This window comes from Lissotriton vulgaris, chromosome 4_1, assembly GCF_964263255.1.
Source record: "Lissotriton vulgaris chromosome 4_1, aLisVul1.2, whole genome shotgun sequence".
In the NCBI taxonomy this organism is placed as follows: domain Eukaryota; kingdom Metazoa; phylum Chordata; class Amphibia; order Caudata; family Salamandridae; genus Lissotriton; species Lissotriton vulgaris.
This window is the reverse complement of record NC_141691.1, coordinates 57,110,988-57,135,458: the sequence shown is the minus strand read 5'-3', so window position 1 is coordinate 57,135,458 and position 24,471 is coordinate 57,110,988. Positions and strand designations below refer to the sequence as shown.

At 44.8% G+C, this 24,471-nt stretch overlaps 1 protein-coding gene across 1 annotated transcript in view; it reads right to left on the bottom strand.

The window, feature by feature from the left end:
• Positions 1–24,471, bottom strand: part of TEX11 (testis expressed 11) — a 1,326,855-nt gene that overhangs the window by 777,710 nt on the left and 524,674 nt on the right. Inside the window, exon 11 of the mRNA XM_086918299.1 lies at positions 20,189–20,284. Within this exon, the coding sequence (XP_086774425.1) occupies positions 20,189–20,284 (96 nt within the window). The remainder of the gene's footprint in view (positions 1–20,188; positions 20,285–24,471) is intronic.

Here is a 24,471-nt window from a genome sequence, read left to right as displayed (position 1 = left end):
AATAATTATTTTAATGTACATTTTTCAAAACATTTTTATAAATTATAAATACATATATACAAATACAAAAACAATATAAATAAAAATATAAAAAAAATATATAAGAAATTAAAACACTAAAATATTTTTAATGTTTTTAAAAGAAATTATAAACAACATTAAATATAACAATATGGAAAAATATTGGCTAGCGTAGGGAAAAAATGACTATTCCCACTCCGAAGAGTGCAACAGTAGGGAAAGTGTTGGATAGCGTAGGGGTAAAAATTACTATTCCACCGCCAGAGAATGCAACAGTAGGGAGTGTTGGATAGTGTAGGGGTAAAAATTACTATTCCCACTCCAGGAGTGCAACAGTAGGGAAAGTGTTGGATAGCGAATGGGGTAAAAATTACTAGTCCCACTCCTGAGAAGGCAACAGTAAGGAAAGTGTTGGACTGCATAGGGGTAAAAATTACTATTCCAACTCCAGATAGTGCAACAGTAGGGAAAGTGTTGGATAGGGTAGGGGTTAAAAATAACATACCTATCAATTAAATAATTATTTTAATTAAATAATGATTTATTAATAAAGTAATAGATAATTTATGAATACCAATAAATTAAAATTAATAATTACTTTAATAACATTAAAATGCTTTCCACCCTATTCCCCAACAAACACACAACCTACTACGCATAAAATTTAACACAGTTAATATCATTATGAAGTAATAAAAATTAATTACCAATGAATAATTAATTAACAATACATTAATTACCAATCCCAATAAATAATTAATAATTACTTAATTATTATAAATTACTTCCCACGGTATTCCCCTTTAAACACACAACCCGCTCCTAATTTAAATTAATACAAATAATATATTTATCAATTAATTCATTCAAATTAATTATCAATCAATCATTAATAAACAATATTTAATTATCAATACTAAATAATAACAATTAATAATTAATTTACTATAATTAATTTACTTTCCACCCTATTACCCTATAAACCCACTACCCACTCCAATAAACAATTTATACAATATGATGATCAATTAATCAATTCATAAAAATTAATTACCAATTAATAATTAACAATACATTAATTATCAATACCAGTAAATAAAATGTAATAATTACTTAATTATAATTAAATTACTTCCAACCCTATTCCCCTAAAAGCCCGCAACCTGCCACAGAATTAAAATGCAAAATTTAATTAAAAATAATTAATAATTTCTAAAAATGATGAATTAATTTACTATAATTAAATTACTTTCCACCCTATTTCCCTATAAACCCACAACCTACTACGGTACTAAAAAGCAAACTAAACAATTAATACATATATTTAAAAAAAATGACAAAACATGTGGAACACATACATATAAAATACATATCACTAACATAAACATCAATATGATTCACATCAATATTTTTGCTATCGATATGACTAACTTCGATATAAAAAAAAAAAGGATATGTGTTACCTTCAGGTCGATATTCTGGTCACTGACATTTTTGATGTTGATATTCTGTCCCTACGATATTTTAAACTTGATATTAATGTAGGTCGAAATAAAAAAAATCAATATTATGTCTGTGCACCGTTGGACACTTATACCTAGATATATTAGAGAAATCCAACTGCTGTTTTGAACATACAATTCTTATCATATCATATGTCATTTTGAAAACAGAGAGGACACATTCTCGCAGACCAAAGGTCCAGAGACAAGAGAGAGCTCCACTACTTGAGATGAAGAACTGCCACCTATGCGTGTCTGGTATGGGGACCCCCAATAATCCAAGAGATCTATAATATAATACTGTATTTCTATAGTGAGGGTAGACATAGGCAGATCATTATTTTAATATGAAAGGGCTTTTCATTGGGCACAGTCTGTTGATTATGATATCACATTTATGACTTGTATATGTCTTCTAATTGCAGCGTGGTTATTACACAATAGAGCACGATTGTTTCAATAAATACTGGAACCTGTCTTCATGTCTCTTTTCTGTTTATTGTAAAGACATATGAGTGAGAGAATGAAAGGTAATGGCCTGCTGTCACGATCCCTGAGAGGGTTTAGAGTGTTGTGTTCTGGGTCACCAACTTACTTGTTTCTCTGGGAAGGTTAGGTGGACAAGTAAGGCGATATGAGCTAGTCTGGATTTGGGACCATAAGTACTGATGTGGTATTGTGCCTCAGCTACTAGATATTGATGTTCTGTGTCCCAGGCATACTTTTGTTTCTAGACAGAATCCCTGTAACAAAAGGATTGCAAGTGGGGTATCTCAGCTCCTGGGATTGACTGCTTTTATGAGCAGTGGCAAAGAAAATAAACCTGCTAAAATTATATAGAAATGTTATTGCTTAAATTTCACAGGTAGAGGAAGTCTGGAGTTGACTTGTTGAGATTGTGACACTCAGACATGAAACAGTGGGTTTTAGAAGAATATTTTTTTTCTCCAGGATATTTCCATTTGTGAAGAAAGAGATTACCTTTACTTTTGATTAGACATTGGTCTGAGATGCCGGTTATGGTGTGGTTCATGATCGTTCCAGCGGTTTGGGAAGTGGAGAAGGTTTCGCATTCTGGTTTTAAAAAAATTTAACTTGTCCACCCCTGCAGAGCAATAGCAAAACAGTGTTTTCGAGACTGCTTCACCTATTCTAGGATGGCAGCGGATGACTGGCACAAGTATCCTTCAGGGCAGTGATTAGCATTCTATTTACCTCAATGGGATGGAAGTGACTACTTCCTTCTAGAATCACCAGCTCACCTTCTGTCACAGTTTTCCAGTTAAAAGCTACAAGGATTTTCTCATTTGAGGAGTAATCCTCAAAGGCTCCACTGACAACCCCAGTCCCTACCTTTTTCTTGGCACAAGCTGAGTCCACTTTGTAGTGCTGTACCTGCTGCCAATCAAAGCAGGGGCTACAGTCTATTACTTTTTTTAGCCTAGCACCGCCAAAACTAACTTACACGAAGGAATGAAAGAAGTCGCCGAATGGATGAAACAAAGCCGTCTGAAACTGAACTCAGACAAAACAGAAGTGCTCATCTTAGGTACATCCCCCTCTGCATGGGACGACTCCTGGTGGCCGGAAGCCCTCGGAAAAGCACCCATCCCGACAGACCACGCACGGAACCTTGGCGTCATCCTGGATTCTTCACTCTCAATGAACAGACAAGTCAGCGCCGTATCCTCTTCCTGCTTTAACATTCTTCGCATGCTCAGAAAAACATTTAGCTGGATCCCCTCCGAAACAAGGAAAACAGTCACCCACGCTCTAGTCACGAGCCGACTGGACTACGGAAACACCCTCTACGCAGGTACCACCGCTAAACTCCAGAAGAAACTACAACGAATCCAAAACGCCTCAGCCAGGCTCATATTAGACATCCCAGGCAACGAACACATCTCTGGTCACCTTAAAGACCTCCACTGGCTACCCGTCAATAAGAGGATCACTTTCCGACTGCTTACCCACGCACACAAATCACTCTAGGACATCGGACCAGATTGCCTCAACTCTCGACTGTCCTTCTACACCCCCTCCCGCCAACTTCGCTCTTCCAGCCAAGCCTTCGCCACTGTACCTCGCATCAACAAGACCACCATGGGAGGCAGATCCTTTTCATACTTGGCTGCCAAAACATGGAACTCACTCCCCGCCTACCTTCGCCTCACCCAGAATCACCTAGCGTTCAGAAAGCAGCTTAAAACGTGGATATTTGACAAATAATCCTCCTCCCCTTCCTAAGCGCCTTGAAACCCTCTGGGTATGTAGTGCGCTATACAAATTTTATGACTTGACTTGACTTGACTAGTCTGTTTACCACCAGATGTGCAGTGGGATGTACTATCCATCTTTTTAGAAGCCTGAGCCTCTGAAGGTGTTTCCTTGGCGGACTTACCACCTCCTTCATTCTGTGGGACAGAACCCCTGTTCTTGAAATCTCCCCCCTGATACTTTTTGGGAATCCTAGTCCTAACCCATTCATCAGCTTTCTTGGCCAGCTCCCTGGGGCAAGAAAGTGATGTGTCCACTAGAAGCTGATGTAACATTTCTGATGTACAGTTTGCAAAAATGTGCTCTATCATAATCAAATTATAGAGCTCCTTATAGTCTTGCTCCATGTTACCTTTTTTTAGTCAGCCGTCTAGTGTTTTTACTGAGAAGTTCACAAAATCTTCCCAGGTCTGCCTCGAGGTTTTCTGTGTCTCCTTGAACTTAATCCAGTACTACCCAGTGATAAGTCCAAAACCCTCAATCAGGGTTTCATTCTTGAGGTCACAGGACTCAGCAACTGCCTCGCTCAGTGTCAGGAGTGTATCCCTGCACTTAACTGAGACCAGCTCCCAGGATAGAGCGCCGCAGTGTTTCTGATGTAACCTCCTCATTCTACAAGCTCTCACAAAAGCTGTGAACCACATGCTGATATCAACATCCTCAACATATTTGGGGACAATCCCTTTGGGGATTTTATGGTCAAAAGTTTCCTCTCTCCCTATATGAATTTTTGCTTCCACCAGAAATGGGACATAGGCCCATCTCAATTCTTTCTTTTTCTATGGCCAAGAGTTTGGCCTCTAGAGTGAGTCTCTTAGCTAGTTTTTGAAGATCTGCACCTTCTTAATCTACTTCATCTGGGGTACTACCAGAAGTAATCCCAGTAGAGTTGCTGTCAGTTGGTGAACAGGAGATGTCCTCATCACCGCTGTACCACCAATGTCTTTATCCTTTTTCTGGACTGCAGAAGAACATCCATTTGTATAATATCAAGTGGAAGTTTGTTCCAGAGGCATGAGGCTGCAGTGCTAAAAGCCCTACCGGCTGATTTAGTTTTTTTAACTCTGGGCACCTTCACCAGATTGGCCGAAGAGGAGCGAAGCGTTTCAGGGCATACCATTTGAATTTGTCCTGCAGTGATTTGGGTCCGAAGCCATGCAAAGCTTTGAACACTATACACAGTGCCTTAAATTGTATCATCTGGGAAATTGGGAGCCAGTGCAACTCTGAGAGTGCCTGAGAGGCGGAGGAACGGTGTGAACTCATCAGTGCCAGCCTGGCCGCCATGGTCTGTAGTCTCTATAAGCTGTCTATCAAATACCTTGGCGATTCCAGCGGCAGGGCTTTAAAGTAGGGCAATCTACTGAGGATAGTGCTTCTAACTATCAGTATTCTAGCCTGTTTTGAGAACATCAGTAGAATTTTCCGAAATGTTCTAATCAAGGTAAAGCAGCTCCCAGCTGTTTTGTTAACATGATTTTCAAGTGTCAGTTTATTATCAAACATGACTCCTAAGTTACGTACCGGGTTAATGGGAACCAATAGGGTAGCAGTGGAAATAGGCCAGAAATCAAACAGGAGTGTAGGGGGAATTCTACATACTGCACAATGCAGGATCTCTGTCTTGTCAGCATTACATTGAAGAGAGTTCTCTCTAAGCCAAAATGCTATGTCCTGCAGACAGGCATGGAAATATGCTAGGGATACAGATTGCTCAGCCTCCAGAGACAAAATAAGCTGAGTGTCATCTGCGTAGTTCACGAGATTAATGTTATGAGTACTTATAACAGCAAGTAAAGGGCTCATATATATGTTAAATAATACAGGACTAATCGCAGATCCTTGTGGGACCCCATGGAGAATGTTGGAAAACTTGGAGCGAAAAGGGGGGAGGGCTACTGCCTGTTGTCTATTAGATACGATTGAAACCACTTCAGGGCAGTGCCCACAACCCCCACCTCTTCAAGCCTGGAAAGAAGAACCTCATGGTTTACCGTATCGAATGCAGCAGACAGGTCGAGAAGAATAAGTATAGCTGACTGTCCCCTGTCTGCTCGCCCAAGTTGATTGTCCATAACGGTCACCAGGGCGGTCTCCGTTCCATAGCCAGGGCGAAAACCAAATTGCACCTTGTCCAGAATGTTGTTGGTTTCTAAAAACGGGGAAAGTGCTTTACAGACTAATCGTTCCAAGGTTTTGACTGGGTATTGTAGAAGAGAAATGGGTCTGAATCTTTTTGGACAAGCTTGGTCAAGTGATGCTTTTTTCAGGAGGGGCGTCACCAACGCCAGTGTTTCCAGCAAGACGGTACAGATCCACTAGTCAACGATTTACTACAGATTTGATGAAGTATCGAGAAGAGATCAGGGGCCAGTTCCTTCCAGATTTTATGTGGAAGCGAGTCCAGGGGGATCCTGAAGAGACCCCCATGGCCATTTTATTTAATTCTTCCACAGAAAGTGTGACAAAGTGATCTAGGGAATAAGGTGTATCCACCCCTGCCCATCGTACAAACAGTGATTCCTTGGGTGTATTACCCATTTTGAGTCCATCAATAACGTTACTAATCTTTTCCTCAAAAAAGGTTGCTAGACATATCATCTACTATCCTAAAACCACTTCGAGTACTATTTTGTGCCTTCAGAATAGTATCTGCAAAAAACTCTGTTTTTGCTACAAGAATTTCTTTTTTACATACTCATCTATTGCCATCCTCCAGGAGATTTTTTCTTCATCTGCGTATTCCTACGCAATTTCCTTTCCGCTTGCTTAAAGGTCAGTTTCAGGTTTATTTCACATATAAAGGCAGTAAGTGTGACACACATTTAAAAAAGCAATCCAACACCAGTTTATAAAACTAACAAGTATTGTTATATAACTTTAGGCACCAAGATCATGTAGATCAGGTACACACTTTTCACATTATAAATTTTAACAGTTTTTAAAATGGACACAGTGCAATTTTTGAAGCAGGAATGTTAGTTACTAGAGGGAAGACATACACTGCATACAGTTACTTCACAGTGACTTACAGGACCAGTCTCCTGGACTTAAGGTAAGTATGGGGCAAGGTCCAAGGCAGAACCAACAGGTCACCTCGGGCGGTACTGGAACGGTCGGGTGTAGAGGTGCTTTTCAGCGTATCCCACTGGGGAAAAACATGTACTGCATTCAGGCACTTCACAGTGGCTTACGGTACCAGTCTCCTGGATTTAAGATGAGTATGGGGCAAGGTCAAAGGCCACACCAACGGGTGAACTTTAGAGGCTCCAGGGTGTCCGGCTGCAGAGTTGTGTTACTGTGTTGGGTGGCCCATTCACTTTTACGCGGAACAGTCCTGTTGCAAAGAGGCTGTAAGCTGCAACTGGGAGACTAGTCAGACTGAACCAACAAGGGGGCTCAGGACCTAGAATACTAGCGAACGTGGGGACACCTTTGGTCCTCTTCTCCTCAGGCCAGGGCGACCGGGTGTAGAGGTGTACTGAGGTTTTTGTTACTGGAGACACTCATGGTAAAGGGGGCCTGCACTAAGAGGCTTCTTGAGCTGTTGGCAAACCCAGGTTGGGCTGTATCTCTGGAGGCTCAGGGGACCCTACTGTCACCGTTAGCCCTCTTCAACTCCGGCTAGGGGGCATGGGTGCTGCAGTGCCAATTTTGCGGCGTTACAGAGTCCTCACAGTTCTTTTAGAGTGCCTGCAGGGAAGCGGCTCCATGACTCCAGAGGAGTTCCTGGGTCTTTGTTGAAGGCAGGCAGTCCTCCCAGGCTTTTGGAGGCACAGCAGGATTAGACAACTTTATCACAATTTGTCGGGAACAGCGGACAGGCTGGCATGGTTGGCACCAAGTCAGTTGTTTCTCCACAGTCTTTGCATCTTGCGGCTCTTCGGTGCCCTACTTCTTCTTAAGTCAGCAGGAATCTAATTTTCTGTTACAGGTGCTCTCCTAAATACCAAATATTTCTTACGGGAGTGTAGGGTAGTAGCCAATTGGCTACTTAGCCCTGGGGTCACTATGCCCGCTACATGACCACTTCCTGTGGGAAGTGGGCATAACTCTGTTCCAGAGTTCCTAATTCTGCCATCACAAAGATACCAAACTCTGAAATGTTGTGTCCCCATCAGGTAGCCCACCTTAGAAATGGAACTAGCCTGAGGATGAACACACCTCTCTGACTACTAATTTACCCACCTGTGTGGAAGCCAAATGGGCCCTGGTCAGAATGGGTTGCCATCCCCTTTTCTCTGAGGGAAGCCAGACACTCATGGTAAAGGGGGCCTGCACTAAGAGGCTTCTTGAGCTGTTGGCAAACCCAGGTTGGGCTTTGTCTCTGGAAGCTCAGGGGACCATACTGTCACTGTTAGCCCTCTTCAACTCCGGCTAGGGGGCATGGGTGCGGCAGTGCCAATTTTGCGGCGTTACAGAGTCCTCACAGTTCACATACCAAAGGCAGTGCCCTCTAATGCTAATTTACCAGCACTGCTAGAGGAGGTGCAAAACACCACCCTGACATCGCAAAGATAACAAACTCTGAAATTTTGTGTCCACATCAGGTAGCCCACCTTAGAAATGGAACTAGCCTGAGGATGAACACACCTCTCTGACTACTAATTTACCCGCCTGTGTTGAAGTCAAATAGGCCCTGGTCAGAATGGCTTGCCATCCCCTCTTCTCTGAGGGAAGCCAGATTCACATACCAAAGGCAGTGCCCTCTAATGCTAATTAGGAGGTGCAAAACACCACCCTGCAGAGCAGGCATTGTTCCTGACCTCCTGAGAGTGTGTACTACCTCTCCTCCCCCCCTCATTCCCAAGGGTCAGAAACGTGTCTGTCGTGGCAGACTGGACTGAACAAGTCAGCCAGCACACTAGAAGGCTGGTAGGTTTCCGGGAGTACCCAGGGGGTACCGCTAAGGTGCCCTCTGGGTGCATGTATTATTAACTCCATCGCTGGGATCAGTGTGGGTTATTAATATGAGGTGTTTGATTCAAAACACCATATGTTTCAGTGAGTACATACCTTAAATGGCTTCCCTGCTCACTTGCAATATTCAGTAATAGAACTAGACATCACAGGGCCATAGCTGCTCCAGCAGTTATGTCCTAAAAAAATACAAAGCACCCTTCCTTAGGGCTCAGACGCCTACTGTAGGGGCGACTTACATATATTGGATGCAGTGACTATGGCATGACACACAGGAGTGTGTTGTGTCTTGTTTTCACTTGTGGTTTGCACCATGTCACGCAGCCTGACATGGCAATCTGTATAATTTATGTGTGGGTCCCTTAAGGTGGTATAAAGTATGCTGCAACTTTTTGAAACCCTTTTTATCACTCATGCCTAGGTACCTGCAGTATCATTTACTAGGAACTTACAGGGGTCAAAAGTCCTTAGCAAATTTCTCACTGCACCATCAGGATTCAAGAAAGCCGGGCCGAAGACGGCTGAAATGCCAGAAACCAGTCCCCGGTAGCTTGTCTCCTTTCTGGTGAAGAATTGGCTTGGTAGTTTAGTCTGCCCTGTTCCCATGATGCACTGGGCTAGGGACAGACTGATTTGCATATAGCCAGGTTCTGAGCTGGGATGGTGCAGTGAGATAAATAACGGTGATGGATCAAGCCCTGATCTTTGGACTGGGTAAGAGTGGTCTGCTTAATTCAGACACTCTGTTCATCACCACCCCCTTTTCTGAATCGTTTTTGGCCACTATAGGTGTGGCAGGGTATACTCAGACATGAGTCCCGTTCTCACTGCACCATCAGGATTCAAGCAAGCCGGGCCGAAGACGGCTGAAATGCCAGAAACCGGTCCCCGGTAGCTTGTCTCCTTTCTGGTGAAGAATTTGCTTGGTAGTTTAGTCTGCCCTGTTCCCATGATGCACTGGGCCAGGGACAGACTGATTTGCATATAGCCAGGTTCTGAGCTGGGATGGTGCAGTGAGATAAATAACGGTGATGGATCAAGCCCTGATCTTTGGACTGGGTAAGAGTGGTCTGCTTAATTCAGACACTCTGTTCATCACCACCCCCTTTTCTGAATCGTTTTTGGCCACTATAGGTGTGGCAGGGTATACTCAGACATGAGTCCCTTTCTCACTGCACCATCAGGATTCAAGCAAGCCGGGCCGAAGACGGCTGAAATGCCAGAAACCGGTCCCCGGTAGCTTGTCTCCTTTCTGGTGAAGAATTGGCTTGGTAGTTTAGTCTGCCCTGTTCCCATGATGCACTGGGCCAGGGACAGACTGATTTGCATATAGCCAGGTTCTGAGCTGGGATGGTGCAGTGAGATAAATAACGGTGATGGATCAAGCCCTGATCTTTGGACTGGGTAAGAGTGGTCTGCTTAATTCAGACACTCTGTTCATCACCACCCCCTTTTCTGAATCGTTTTTGGCCACTATAGGTGTGGCAGGGTATACTCAGACATGAGTCCCTTTCTCACTGCACCATCAGGATTCAAGCAAGCCGGGCCGAAGACGGCTGAAATGCCAGAAACCGGTCCCCGGTAGCTTGTCTCCTTTCTGGTGAAGAATTGGCTTGGTAGTTTAGTCTGCCCTGTTCCCATGATGCACTGGGCCAGGGACAGACTGATTTGCATATAGCCAGGTTCTGAGCTGGGATGGTGCAGTGAGATAAAGAACGGTGATGGATCAAGCCCTGATCTTTGGACTGGGTAAGAGTGGTCTGCTTAATTCAGACACTCTGTTCATCACCACCCCCTTTTCTGAATCGTTTTTGGCCACTATAGGTGTGGCAGGGTATACTCAGACATGAGTCCCTTTCTCACTGCACCATCAGGATTCAAGCAAGCCGGGCCGAAGACGGCTGAAATGCCAGAAACCGGTCCCCGGTAGCTTGTCTCCTTTCTGGTGAAGAATTGGCTTGGTATTTTAGTCTGCCCTGTTCCCATGATGCACTGGGCCAGGGACAGACTGATTTGCATATAGCCAGGTTCTGAGCTGGGATGGTGCAGTGAGATAAATAACGGTGATGGATCAAGCCCTGATCTTTGGACTGGGTAAGAGTGGTCTGCTTAATTCAGACACTCTGTTCATCACCACCCCCTTTTCTGAATCGTTTTTGGCCACTATAGGTGTGGCAGGGTATACTCAGACATGAGTCCCTTTCTCACTGCACCATCAGGATTCAAGCAAGCCGGGCCGAAGACGGCTGAAATGCCAGAAACCGGTCCCCGGTAGCTTGTCTCCTTTCTGGTGAAGAATTGGCTTGGTAGTTTAGTCTGCCCTGTTCCCATGATGCACTGGGCCAGGGACAGACTGATTTGCATATAGCCAGGTTCTGAGCTGGGATGGTGCAGTGAGATAAATAACGGTGATGGATCAAGCCCTGATCTTTGGACTGGGTAAGAGTGGTCTGCTTAATTCAGACACTCTGTTCATCACCACCCCCTTTTCTGAATCCTAAAAAAATACAAAGCACCCTTCCTTAGGGCTCAGACGCCTACTGTAGGGGCGACTTACATATATTGGATGCAGTGACTATGGCATGACACACAGGAGTGTGTTGTGTCTTGTTTTCACTTGTGGTTTGCACCATGTCACGCAGCCTGACATGGCAATCTGTGTATAATTTATGTGTGGGTCCCTTAAGGTGGCATAAAGTATGCTGCAACTTTTTGAAACCCTTTTTATCACTCATGCCTAGGTACCTGCAGTATCATTTACCAGGAACTTACAGGGGTCAAAAGTCCTTAGCAAATTTTAGGACAATTAGACAACACCTGTTTTTTTTTTTTAAATCTTTATTAACATGAAGGCATATTATGCATTTAGTATAACACAATCAAGCTTTTAGTCTTGTTTTTGCATATTAACATATCTGTAGTTTACAACATGTATTACGTATTCTCAATTCGTGACTTAACCTACTCAAACTAAAACTTATGTAATCGTTCTCATATGTCCATATAGCAGTCACCGGAGTTTTCCAAAGTTTCTTCCGCTGTGTGCTGCCTAACGAGAGCCCCCATCTTATAAATTCTAGACAACACCTGTTTTGAGGAAGGAGCACTCGCACTGAGGTCTGGTTCTGGTGCACTGTCAAAGTCGAACATTGGCATTAGTAGCTAAAAAGTGGGCAAAAAATGGGGGGAAAACTGCAACAAAAGTCCAGTTTCCTACATTGGGTTTCTTTGAACTTTTCGGGAAGGGTCCTTGTAACAAAGATCTATATGGCTATTAAAGGTAGAGATATCATGGGCTAGGTGGATCAGGGTAAATTGGGAATTACCTTAAGACCTGGAAGTGACACACCAGTCAAGTTGGTTGAACATGAGTGATAAATTTCACTTTATTCTGATAAATTATCCTGAAGTGTTTTGTGACCAAAATTGGTATTTTATTGTGGGTTTGAACATGAAATAATTTAAAAAGAAAATGCCCTTCCTATTGCACACTAGGTCAGAGATGTGCCTTTGTGATTTAGGAGTGAACTGGAGAAGCATCTTCAAGAATTGTGTGAGAGTAAAGTTACTGAACCGGTGAAAGCTTCTGAGTGGGTGAGTGTCATTGTCACTGAGAAGAACTGTGGGATTAGATTATGTGCTGATTTGCACTCACTAAACAAAAATATTGTTGTTGAATGTCACCCTTCACCAAAAAATTCAAGAGTTATTATGAACTATGGGTCATGCTAAATATTTTAGTAACCATCACGCGCCTTTCGAAGAGAAGTCAATCAATCAGCATATGTAGAGATCCAGCACAGTCCCACCTGGGGATATCTGAGCACTGGGGTGCGAGGTTTCCATTGAAAAGCCAAGGCTTGAGGAAAAGACAGGACGAGGGAAGAAACAAGCAGAAAAAGGCAAAACAGAGGGCAGGGAAACAAGCGAGCAGATCAGGCAAAACAGAGTGCATGAAAACGAGCAGATAAGGCAAAACAGAGCAGAAGAGGGCAAAACAGATGGCGGAAAAGCGAGCAGAAAGGCCAAACATAGGGCAATAAAACGAGCAGAAAAAGCAGAACAGAGGGTAGAAAACCTAGCGAAAAAAAGTAAACCAAAGGGCAATAAAACAAGCGAGTAGAAAAGGTTTAACAGGACAGAAATACGAACAGAAAAAGCAAAACAGAAGGCAGAAAAACGAGCAGAAAGGCAAAACAGAGCAGAGGAGGGCCAAAAAGAGGGCAGAAATAGTAGCAGGAAGGAAAAACAGAGGGCAGAAAAGCGAGTTGAAAAGACAAAAAAGAGGACAAAAAATGAACTGAAAAGGAAAAAAACAAAGCACAAAACAAGCAGAGGAGGCACAAACAGAGGGCAGCAGGTGGACGGCCAGCACAGGGTAGCAGACTGGAGGCAAGCTGGACAGCAGAACTGTTACAGAGGGAACTGACACAAGGACCTGCTCAATTGCGTGGCGTTGCGGTCTCCATTAAGTAGGTCCTGGCGGAGGACGGGGTGCTGGGTGGTGGGAGGAGAGAAACCGCAGAAGGAGGGAAATGGTGGGAAGAGGGAAGAAACAAGCAGAAAAGGCAAAACAGGACAACAAAATAAACTGAAAAAGAAAAAAAAAGCACAACACAGACAGAGGAGGCACGAACAGAGGGCAGCAGGAGGATGGCCAGCAGAGGGTAGCAGACTGCGGGCAAGCTGGACAAGAGAAGTGTTGCAGCGGGAGCTGGCACAAGGACCTGCTCAATAGGAGGGAGTTGCGGTCTCTATTAAGTAGGTCCTGGGGTAGGACGGGGCGCTGAGTGGTGGGAGGAGAAAAATGGCAGAAAGAGGGAAGAAACAAGTGGAAAAAGGCAAAACAAAGGGTAGAAAAACAATCGTGCAGAGAAGGTTAAACAGAGGAAAGAAAAACAAGCAGGAAAAGCAAAACAGAGGGCATAAAAAGGAGTAGAAAAGGCAAAACAGCAGAAGAGGGCAGGGCAGGAAAACTAGCAGAAAGGCAAAACAGAGGGCAGAAAAACGAGCAGACAAAGGCAAAACAGAGGACAAAAAAATGAACTGAAGAAAAAAACACAGCCCAAATCAAGCTGAGGAGGCACAAACAGAGGGCAGCAGGTGGCCAGCCAGCAGGGTGTAGCAGACTGCGGGCAAGCTGGACAGGAAAACTGTCGCAGGGGAGCTGGCACAAGGACCTGCTCAATGGGGTGGCACTGCGGCCTCCATTAAGTAGGTCCTAGGGGAGGGCTGGGTGGTGGGAGGAGAGAGACAGTGGAAGGAGGGAAATGGTGGGAAGAGGGAAAAATTTGCAGAAAAAGGCAAAACAAAGGGCAGAAAAACTAGCAGAAAAGGCAAAACAAAGGGCAAAAAACCAAGCAGAAAAGTCAAAACAGAGAGCAGAAGTGGGCAAATCAGACTGCGGAAAAATTAGCAGAAAAGGCCAAACAGAGGGCAGAAAAACTAGCAGAAAAGGCAAAACAGAGAGTAGTTAACGAGTAGAGAAGGCAAAACAAAGCGGAAGAGAGCAAAACAGAGAGTGGAAAAAAAGCAGAAAAAGGCAAAGTGGAAGGCAGAAAAACAAGCAGAAAAGGCAAAACAGAGGGCAGAAAAACAAGCAGAAAAGGCAAAACTGAGCAAAAGAGGGCAAAACAGGGCAGAAAAACAAAGTTTCAATTACTCATCACTTTCATAACTTCGTTTGGTGCTTTTAAACATTTAAGGCTGAGTTATGGGTTAGTGTTGGTGGCCAGTGTATTTCAGTAACTTATGTATAATTTGTACAAAGATGTTACTGGAGTATTAGCTTTAGTTTGTCAAAATAACTGAGGAGGATACAATTATTTTAGACAAGGTCTCAAAGATCGAGGTATGACTGTGTAACGGGATAAGTGAAAATTTCCGACTAATGCAGTCAATTATATAGGTCACCATAGCTGCCAAGTTTTCAGAGCCCTTATGTGGCTTATGCGTGACATTTCCAAGGTCTCAGCCTGCTTAGATGTGACATTCAATAATATTATGTGTGACACTTTGAGTGACACTTTATCGCTAGAAAAATTAAGCTGTGAAATCCCTGAATTATATCAATGTCAATAGGACCATCTTTTTCTCAAAGGGAAGTTTTGGAAGTTGCACCACCCCTGGAGTGCTTTTGGATGGCCAATGGATCTTCTCTTGGGTTAAAACATGATTTTCCTGTGAGCCAGGTAACACTAAATCATCATAGAAGGCTGAATAACGGAGACACATGGTAGGCAAGGTCTAGGTTCAGGTGTGTGGCTCTGTCACAAAGTGGGTTAAACTTTGAGGTGAGTGGTCTGCCTCCTGCTTTCTACAGCCTGCCATGCATTGCAGGACTGCCTTAATACACACAGAAGATCAAGTGCTTTAAGAGTGACTTGCAGGCAGAAGAACTATTCACAGAGGAGAATTTGGAAAATAAGACAAGGGTTATGACTTGGGCCGAGTCTATCTGTAACAAGCAAAGTCTGAGGGACAGTCATAAATTAGTCAGCCAGACTATGCACTGCCCAGGGGTACAGCTGGCCCTACTAAAGGGATGTTGGTCTCAGACTCTGTTTCAGTGCCATACAAGGACGATTCATTGACTCTGTACTTTGGTTTAAACCCTGTTGCGTGATAGGGTTTAATGGAACCCTGTGTAATAGGTTTCTAATAGGATTTTCTGAAACAGATTAATGGGAGCCTGTGAAACAGGCGCCAATGGGGGCTTGTGTGACACTTACATCCCCAACAACAATCGGAAGGTTTAGAGACACGAACAGCTTGTATCAAAAGTAAATCAAGGAATAATCGCTTCATTCTGCCTCCTGTATAAATAAGCAGTGCGGAGGTTTGAGGAAGATCAATGCTGCCTGAGTCGGCTGACCAGCAGTAATTTTGAGAAACAGACTAGGACTCCAAGTGGAGCAAGGTCCATAAGAGGTTACCTGCCCCAATCCCTTGGTCCTGATAAAGACCCCGCAGCAAGGATAATAATTCCTGCATTGTCAAGAGGGTCGAAACGTCGACTGTTGTTTTAATTGTGGCAACCTCACGCCAATATTATGTAGATATGATGTACTTTGTGATGTATGCCTTTCTAAAATTATGGTCGCCATTTTTTATGACCGTGTTGCTATTCAAATTATAGCTATAGCGTGTTTCTCAAATGTTTGATTTTACTGTCACATAATCCTACCACTCCCTTATCCTCACCACCATCACTTCCCTCCTCTCTCCTGGGGCACTGTATGACCTTTAATACAGTTGATTGATCGCTATATGTATTCTTTACACTTGATCCCTCAGTGAATAAAACTCTGTGGATTCTATAATTGTTCTTTGATTAATTCATTAATTGTGTAAATTGTTCCCTTCCTCCAACTGGGACCCCTTCCTCCTAGTACTTACTGAACCCCGGTCCCAGTGACTACATTTGGGTAACCCACTTACTTACAACCAACTTACTAATGTCAGCCTCTGTAACACTACAGGACTTATAGATAGATAGATAGATAGATAGATAGATAGATAGATAGATAGATAGATAGATAGATAGATAGATAGATAATAGATAGATAGATTCCCGTTTTGTCACTTATTGTTTTCATAATTTAATCGTTATCCCCTGGTTTTACCTGACATTGCTTAGGCTGACTTGCACTGTAAAATTCATTGCAACTTCAACGCTGCTTAGCGGGCCACTAGCTGTACCACCACATACCCGGCAGAGATCTTGGGTGGGAGGTAGGCACTTGTGATGCTGCCATTTGCCGAGCGCTCTAGTGCTCAGACCGGCGCACGAGGTGTGCATGAAAAGCTGCCATGACCACGCGCAGCGGTAACGCGCAGCGGAAGCGCCGTAGGAGAGCCGGAGTCGAGCCAGAGTCCGGCCCGTCTGCGCCCGTCCGCGCCTCGGACGGGCCAACGGCCAGGTATGCTGACCCAAAAACTAAAATTAAGGTATACACAAGGCAAGAGTTACTTTCCCTACAATATGAGCCAGATTGTGATAGACACAAGATGGACCCGTCTGTGTGGTCCGGCCCTGAAAACTGCCAGTGCTGTGGCCACGCTTTCACATGGACACAAATTACCGATATGACACCTCGAGGGAAACTCCTATTTGGAGGCCTAATAAATGCTAGATCAATGCCCAGACATGCCCAGTATATATACGATCTTATACTTGATGAAAATCTGGACCTACTCTGTATTACAGAGACCTGGCTGAAACCAGGCTGCACCCCAGATGTGGTACAGGCTCTGCCACCGGGTTATACTATACTTAGAAAAGACAGAGGAGAAGAAAAACGGGGAGGGGGAGTGGCTGTTATTCATAGGGACACTCTTTCATGTTCAGTGTTAGAACTGCAGGAACTTAAAGAGGCAGAAGGAATGGGCTTCCGCATAAAAATCAATGATACCTTCACCTTTGCTGGGGCATTAATATACAGACCACCAGGATCCTGTAAAGGCTTCTTGGAAACAGTGGGAGGAGCACTTAGCCCTTTGGTACTAAAGTACTCTAATTTCACGGTCCTAGGGGATGTAAATATTCACCTAGAGAACAGATTTGATAATGCGACTGCATCTTTTAGGGAGACCATGGAAGTTCTTGGCTTAGTTATTGATGGTAACCAGCCCACTCACGATGCAGGACATATGCTTGACTGCATCGCGACTAACCTAAGCACTCTAAGATGCGAACATCCAAAACCTCAGGTATGGACAGACCATGCGCTCATACCGTTTACTCTCAAGCTTGAACATAATATGAAATGTAAAAATCTCGATCAACGAAGTCAGTCCACCCAGGAAGAGTGGAAGGAACTAATGTCCCACCCAGACCTTGCCAGACTGGCAATGGAATGTAGACCTAATAAGATAGGATCATTGAATACTGACCCCAATACGTTCAAGAAATGGATGAATGTGCTAAAAGGAATGGGAGGGCAGGGAAATATCAGGAAGACCAAAGGGAAAAAAAGAAGCAGTCCGCCCCATGGTTTAACCAGGATCTTAAAATAAGACAAGGAGAACTGCGCAGAGCGGAGCGCAGATGGCGCAAGAACTACTGCATGATAAACGCACCAAATACAATTGCACAAAGAAAAAATACCATGAACATATTAAGTTGGCAAATAAAACTTATCGCAAGGCGGTTGAGGCCGCCAACAACAAACAGAAAGTCATCTTCAACATTGTTAGAGGATTTAATAAACCTGACTTTCTATCGCAAGAAATTCCCCCTTCAGAGACTCTGTGCGAGGCTATCGCCGAGTACATTGAAGGAAAAGTACATGGCCTGACAAAGGATTTTGTAATCCCTAGCCTGGCCGGTGATGAAGTTAATGGAAAGGAGAGACTGGTGGAGAAACAATTGGCGAGCTTCCAACCTGTCAGCTTTGAGGAATCCGAACGAGCTATACTCTGCACCAAATCAGGTTCTCCATTTGACCCCTGCCCTATTAAACTCCTGCATCTTATTGTGGAGGTTACCAACCCAGTCATTAACGACATTGTAAATAGTTCCCTGGCCACAGCTAATGTCCCCCTAGAGTGGAAACTTGCAGCAGTGAGACCCCTGCAAAAGAAACAGCTCCCTGACCCCACTACACTATCCAATCTGCGTCCCATCTCACTACTTCATGCTCTATGTAAAATCACAGAGTCTATGGTCAACCAACAACTGACCAGGTTCTTAGAAGAGAGTGAAGTATGGCATCCCAACCAGGCTGGTTTTAGAGCGCAGCACTCAATGGAGTCTGCTCTCCTGCATACCGCAGATACCATCCGTACCGCCCTAGACCAAGGGAAGAAGGCCGTCCTGATTTTATTAGACCTATCGGCGGCCTTCGATACGGTCTCACATGTCATTCTGATAGACTGTCTGAAAACCTTTGGCATCACGGGTGTGGTACTTGAATGGCTCAAGAACTTCCTGAGTAGAAGGAGGCAGGTGGTGACGCTAGGAGAATTTCACTCTGGGGAGAGAAGACTCACGACAGGAGTACCTCAGGGCTCCAGTCTTAGCCCGACATTGTTTAATGTCTACACCGCACCCCTGATCAGTCTAATTGCATCGTTTGGCATAGAAGCTATAGCCTATGCCGACGACACGCAACTGATCCTGACTATGGATAAAGACAACCAGGTCTGGGAAGAGAAACTCAAGGGCTGCCTCACGGCAACCTTTGAATGGATGCGGTCTAACCATTTGAAATGCAACACCGGGAAGACGGAGATAATACCGATGGGCCCAAACAATGAATTTATACCCAGACTGTGGTGGCCTGAGAAAGCAGAAATACCACCCAATACTGCCACCACGGCCCGCAATCTGGGAGTGACCTTTGATTGGAATTCGTCCTTTAAACAGCAGGCACTGAAAGTGGCAGGTACGTGCTTTGGTGTTATAAAGAGCTTGAGAAAGTTCTTCGACCTCCTTCCCTTGGAGGCCAGGAAAACAGTAGTGGTCGCACTGGTCACATCCCACCTTGATTATTGTAATGGACTATATGCAGGTACCAACAAGGAGGTTACCTATAGGCTCCAAATGGTGCAGAACTCGGCGGCCAAACTTGTATTAAAGTGGCCCAGGAGATCATCAGCGACGGAAGCCCTTAAGACTTTACATTGGCTACCGATCATTAAAAGAATTCTATTTAAAATCTTGCTCATCACCTTTATGGCAATACATAAACTAGGACCATTGTATTTGCGGGAAAAATTCATCAGATACCATCCAACTCGAACTCTCCGCTCGACCAACGCCAATCTTCTGGCAGTTCAATCATTCAGGCTTAAGACCCGCGGGGGCAAGTCCCTTGCGGTGCTAGGCACAAAAGCCTGGAACACACTCCCCCCCCCACATAAGAGCCTTGGATAGAGAAACTGAATTCAGGAAACAACTAAAAACCTGGATCTTTACTCTACCTGACACCACTGCCGGATCTGCCCGTTAGGCTCTACCTCTACGCATACTGATGGTAGCATAGCAGCGTAAGCAAGGATAATATGTGTAGGACACCCCAATGTCCATAGCCAGTTGGAAGTCTAGATATTGCTGAAGAAACTCTACTTGGCATGAACCAGAGAGAAACTGCTTTCCCCTCTCCCCCTTGGGTTTATTCTAAATCTTTCTTTGTATTTCCCCTTTTTCTTTTCCATAGTCCCTCCCTCTGTATCTCCATCGCTTCTCTACTGGGGTCAATGAGGAGCCCTGGAACACAATTCAGGGAGATGGATGTCACAGAGAGCAGCAAAATGCATAGAGACTGGGACACTGTCTACTTTATATGCTCAGGGATTATGTATGAATTCTTACGGGGATTATTTGGCTCACTACGAAGCTGTTAACTGTAAGCATTGAGACAGGAAGCTGACATGTCTTTTTCATTGTTTATGTTTATTCCTGTGAAAATGTAAATAAAAAGAATTTAAAAAAGAAAACAAAGTCATCAGTGTGTCAGTCATACCTCGATAGACAGGCAGATGGCATTCAGAGCTTTGTCATGGTACAGGTTACAGTCCCATTCGAGGTACACTGTGGCCAGAAGCCGCAGCACTTTTGCCTGAAAACAAACAAGAAGAATAAAGTCTGGGCGTAATCCATATAGTACAAATACATTGCATTTCAACTTAGTGAACAATACAAATCAAGGGAAGGTAGATCAAAAAGTGAGCGTGGGATAAAGAGAAAGAAGCACAAAAGGAGTGAGAGAATGGAGACTGAGAAAGCAAAGATAACAAGCACTGGCGTTGCCAATAGGTCTCGCAGTAGGAAAGTTGGAGCTATTCGTTTTGTAAATGACAAAGCCCTTTATGTTTTAAAAATGAAAACAAAAATAAAAGGCATTGTTATTTGCAATTGTAATAGCTCCAACTTTCCTACTAGAAGACCTATTGGCAGGCCAGTGCTTGTTTAAGTATAGCAGTGCAAAACAATGTGGGTGTGACAGAAATCGGGTGGTCGGCCAATACATTATACGGAGAAAATGTCAGCAAAAAGTGATGCCTTGGGCAAGCAACCTGTAGCTCAGAGTTGGGCCCATGTTAGGATATTGAAACCCACAGAGGTCTAATGAACAAGACATAACTAGGAACATAAAATCATGCCAAGTGGGCAAACATCTAATTTCTCATAGCTGTGCGCCAGAGTCGGCCAAACCCAAAACCAGAAAGAAAGACTATCAAATCGTGCTCATGTCTAAGTGGGCAAAAGAGCAGAATCTCAAAATGAGTGATGCCCCATGTTTGTTATTCTAAAAATTGGGCCGTAGTTCTAAAAAGTTTGGGAAGCACTGGTCCATAGCACTGGCACTGCTGTCCCAAATGAGAAATGCAAGCCCCGCCCAGAGCTAGCAGCTCTGCCAATAGTTGGCAGATGAAGTGGTCGTTCGGGCAGTGGGTGGGGCTCAGAGTCACAGAGGCATGCAGTACAGTATTTAGCTGGATGCAATAAGCAGACATCGTGTGGCACCTGTGCCTAGAGCACGTAATGTACAACCCCATAACATAGCACCTGGGTAACACTCTAGTATATACATCTTTGGCAGTATATTAAAATCGTGCTAATATAACGTTTCGAGTGAATTGGAAGCATGTATGCTAGAGGTGGGCGAGCCACAGAAAGGCCAAGCCAGATGCTTGGCTCTGGCACAGCTCGAGGTCCTCTTGGAAATTCGAGCCCAAAATGAGCAGAGCCTTCATGTGGCTTCTGCAAGCCCCCGCGCACTAACCTCATGTCCCAAGAATTAAAGACACGGCTGTAGAAGACAGGGAGCGAGTAGCCTGCTCTCCCATTGATGCAGGTAACTCAGTGTGGGGAGTGCAGGCCCGGGCTGTCCATCTCTCGCAGACAGACTGACATGCTGTGCGTAGCGGGGAGTTGTCAGAACGGTCCATCCAGGACAGCGAGGGAGCATGGTCTGTGACCGCACAGAAAGAGAAGAAGTCACGTGCAACAGACAGTGCCATTACTCCTCTACATCCCTGATGACGTGCAATGTCACATTTTACTTCCGCTCAAGAATGTCAAACTTCAGACATCCGGCAAAATGGCCGGGGGATTGACATCCTGTATGAACATGAATGGGATAGACCGGGTCCAGGTCAAATATTTAATGACTCTGCTGCAAATGCAGTGTTTTTACAGCAAGCAAGTTTCACGAATGAATACATTTTCGGATGACTATCTCTTTTGGTTAATTCTTCACCTGTGGTATTGCGGGCACGCGGCAGCGTTGTATCCGCCCCTAAACTGAAATTGAAATTGAGCAGGCGTTAAAGTGCTGCAGTTGCAATTAGTTATTTGAGCACAAATGTATGTGTCCATCTGCTCTAAGCTCATGGTAGAAAAGGTGCCGTGTTTACTGTCTCACACGAGAGCAGCAGCTGGCTGGCTGGGGAGGGGGAGGAGAAATCCAAGGAAGGCTGTGTGCGGGGAGAGGGAGGAGAAGTGCCGATAAACAGGCATAGGGGAGGAGAAGCCGCAGAGCGCACGCTGGGCGAAGCCCTTTGATGTGGTGTGAGCGGCCGTGAAACTGAAAGTACGGCCGGCCTGCGGCCGGCCAAGAATAATTAGGGGAGGGAATGCGCGTGCTTGTTTGCTCACGTGAACTTCAAGAAAACCGCGATTGAAAGTCCTTGGTTTGACGAGGATTTTGCTGACTTGAATTCTCGCTCCCTCAATGCGCTTGCGCGCATTGTAGGTCACGAGACCATAAAAATACAGATCCGGCGACGCGCGCAATGGAAAGCTGGCCAAGCCGGAGCTAAAGTTTGAGAGGAAGCAGAGATAAAGGGCCACCATTATAATTATTTCAAATAGTGGTTACCTACTTGCGATTCTCTCGGAAATCCAAATTAGGTAATCGCTATTTGAATGTATGAAACTCCATGAGATTAATTTAGCGTTTCCTGATGGGTCGGAAATCAACATACCTCATTAATATTAATAACTTAATTTGCAGCCCACTAGGAACCACTAAATTCACAGGGATGGTGGCCTGCTGGGGTCAGCAGACCATCATGTCTATGATAATTTTTTTTAAATGCAGGCCATTTGCCTTAAAGGAAAACAGGTTGCATTTAAAAAAATAAAAAAATGATTTCTTTTCATTTTTTAAGAGCAGGCAGTCCATGGACCACTGCCACCTCTTAGAAAACCCTTTAGGGACCACTGCCTGCTCTTAAAAAAAACCTTTTACAAACATTCACAAAGGAGTCCTTTCAGTTTGCAAATGGGTTATCACCTACTTGAAGTAGGTGGTAAAATGCGAATGTTTTGAGACTGCATTTCAGTCGCAAAACATTTCTACATACCGCTCAGATTCGGTATTAGAAAGGGATGCCCAAACCATGCCACGCCCCTTACTAATACTGAGTTGGTATGTATTCACAATTCCAAATTGCGATTTGGTAACAATATTACCGATTTGAAAATTGGAATTGATACATACCAAAAAGTGGTGGGCCACCCTTTCGGTAGCCACAAAAAGGGCAAAAGAGAGTCTGCGCGGGTGGAGAAGTTGCTGCAAGGCCGTAGGATTTGGCTGTGGCACTAGAGACCTTGAAGCCCTCGAGCGTGTTGTCCGCCTTGTCACCAAACAGGCGACGGCTATCAAAGGGCATGTCCAAAAGTGTGGATTGGACGTCCCCAGAGAAGCCAGATGTTCTCAGACAGGCATAGTGCCTGAGGGCTACCGAAGTGGAAACTATTCTACCCAGCGAGTCGTAGGTGTCCAGCCCACACTGATGGTGAACTTAGCTGCGTCTCGACCCTCAGCAGCAGCGTGTGTGAGCACAGCCAGGTCCTCCTCCGGCCACTGTGGCTGAACTTGCACAACTGTATCCCACACCGTCTGTGTTTAACGGCCCAAGAGATATGCGGTGTTCACCGACCACAGCCCTAAGCTGGTGGAAGAAAACATTGTCTTCCTAAGATGGTCCAGCTTCTTGGATTCCCTATCTGGGTGAGCATTGGGGAATGCGCCTGTTGAGGATGAGGCTTGGACCACCAAGCTCTCAGGCGCAGGGTATTAGGAGAGGAAAAGTGGGTCGCCCGGGACCAGGTGGTGGCATTGGACAATCATCCTGTCCACAGAAGCCCCTGTGCTGGGCTTGGACCAAGTGCCCAGAAGTATATCACTGAGAGCCTCAATAAAAGGCAGCAGGGGCTCCGAAGAGGCTGCTGCCGGCTGAAGCACTTCAGTCAGGAGGTTAGCCCTGACAGCCACCGAAGGAAGCTCAAGGCCCAAGGCCTCAGCCGTCCTACACAACACAACAGCGTGTGAAGCTCCCTCCTACGTAGCCTCGGTAGGGGAAGAAAGCATACCCAGGTCTGGGGAAGTATCCAGACCACTGGCATCACCCGTCTCCTCCCAGACCCCGCCTCCCAGCTGACCCTCCCACACACTGTCGACTACACTTGCCCCGTCCTCTCCTATCCTGTGACGTCTGTATTCCTTCCATCACGGTCGCTCCCCCAGCTCCCTGCTCTCACTACGGAAGCTTCTCCTTGCTGCCTGCCTTGCCTGCCTGCCCTGATTCCTGCTGCCTGCCACCCCGCTACAGCGCACTACTCAGCTCTCAGCGCCTGGTATCGTTCTTAGCCCACTTTACTTTAATCCATTTTGCATACAGCCACGAACTGCATAGCGGCTGAGGGATTTACTTTAGTAGTATTTTTGTGTACTTTTGGCAACATTGTATCGAGTTGAGCTCCGGCTGTGCCCCAGTTTCGGTTTATTACCGGGCG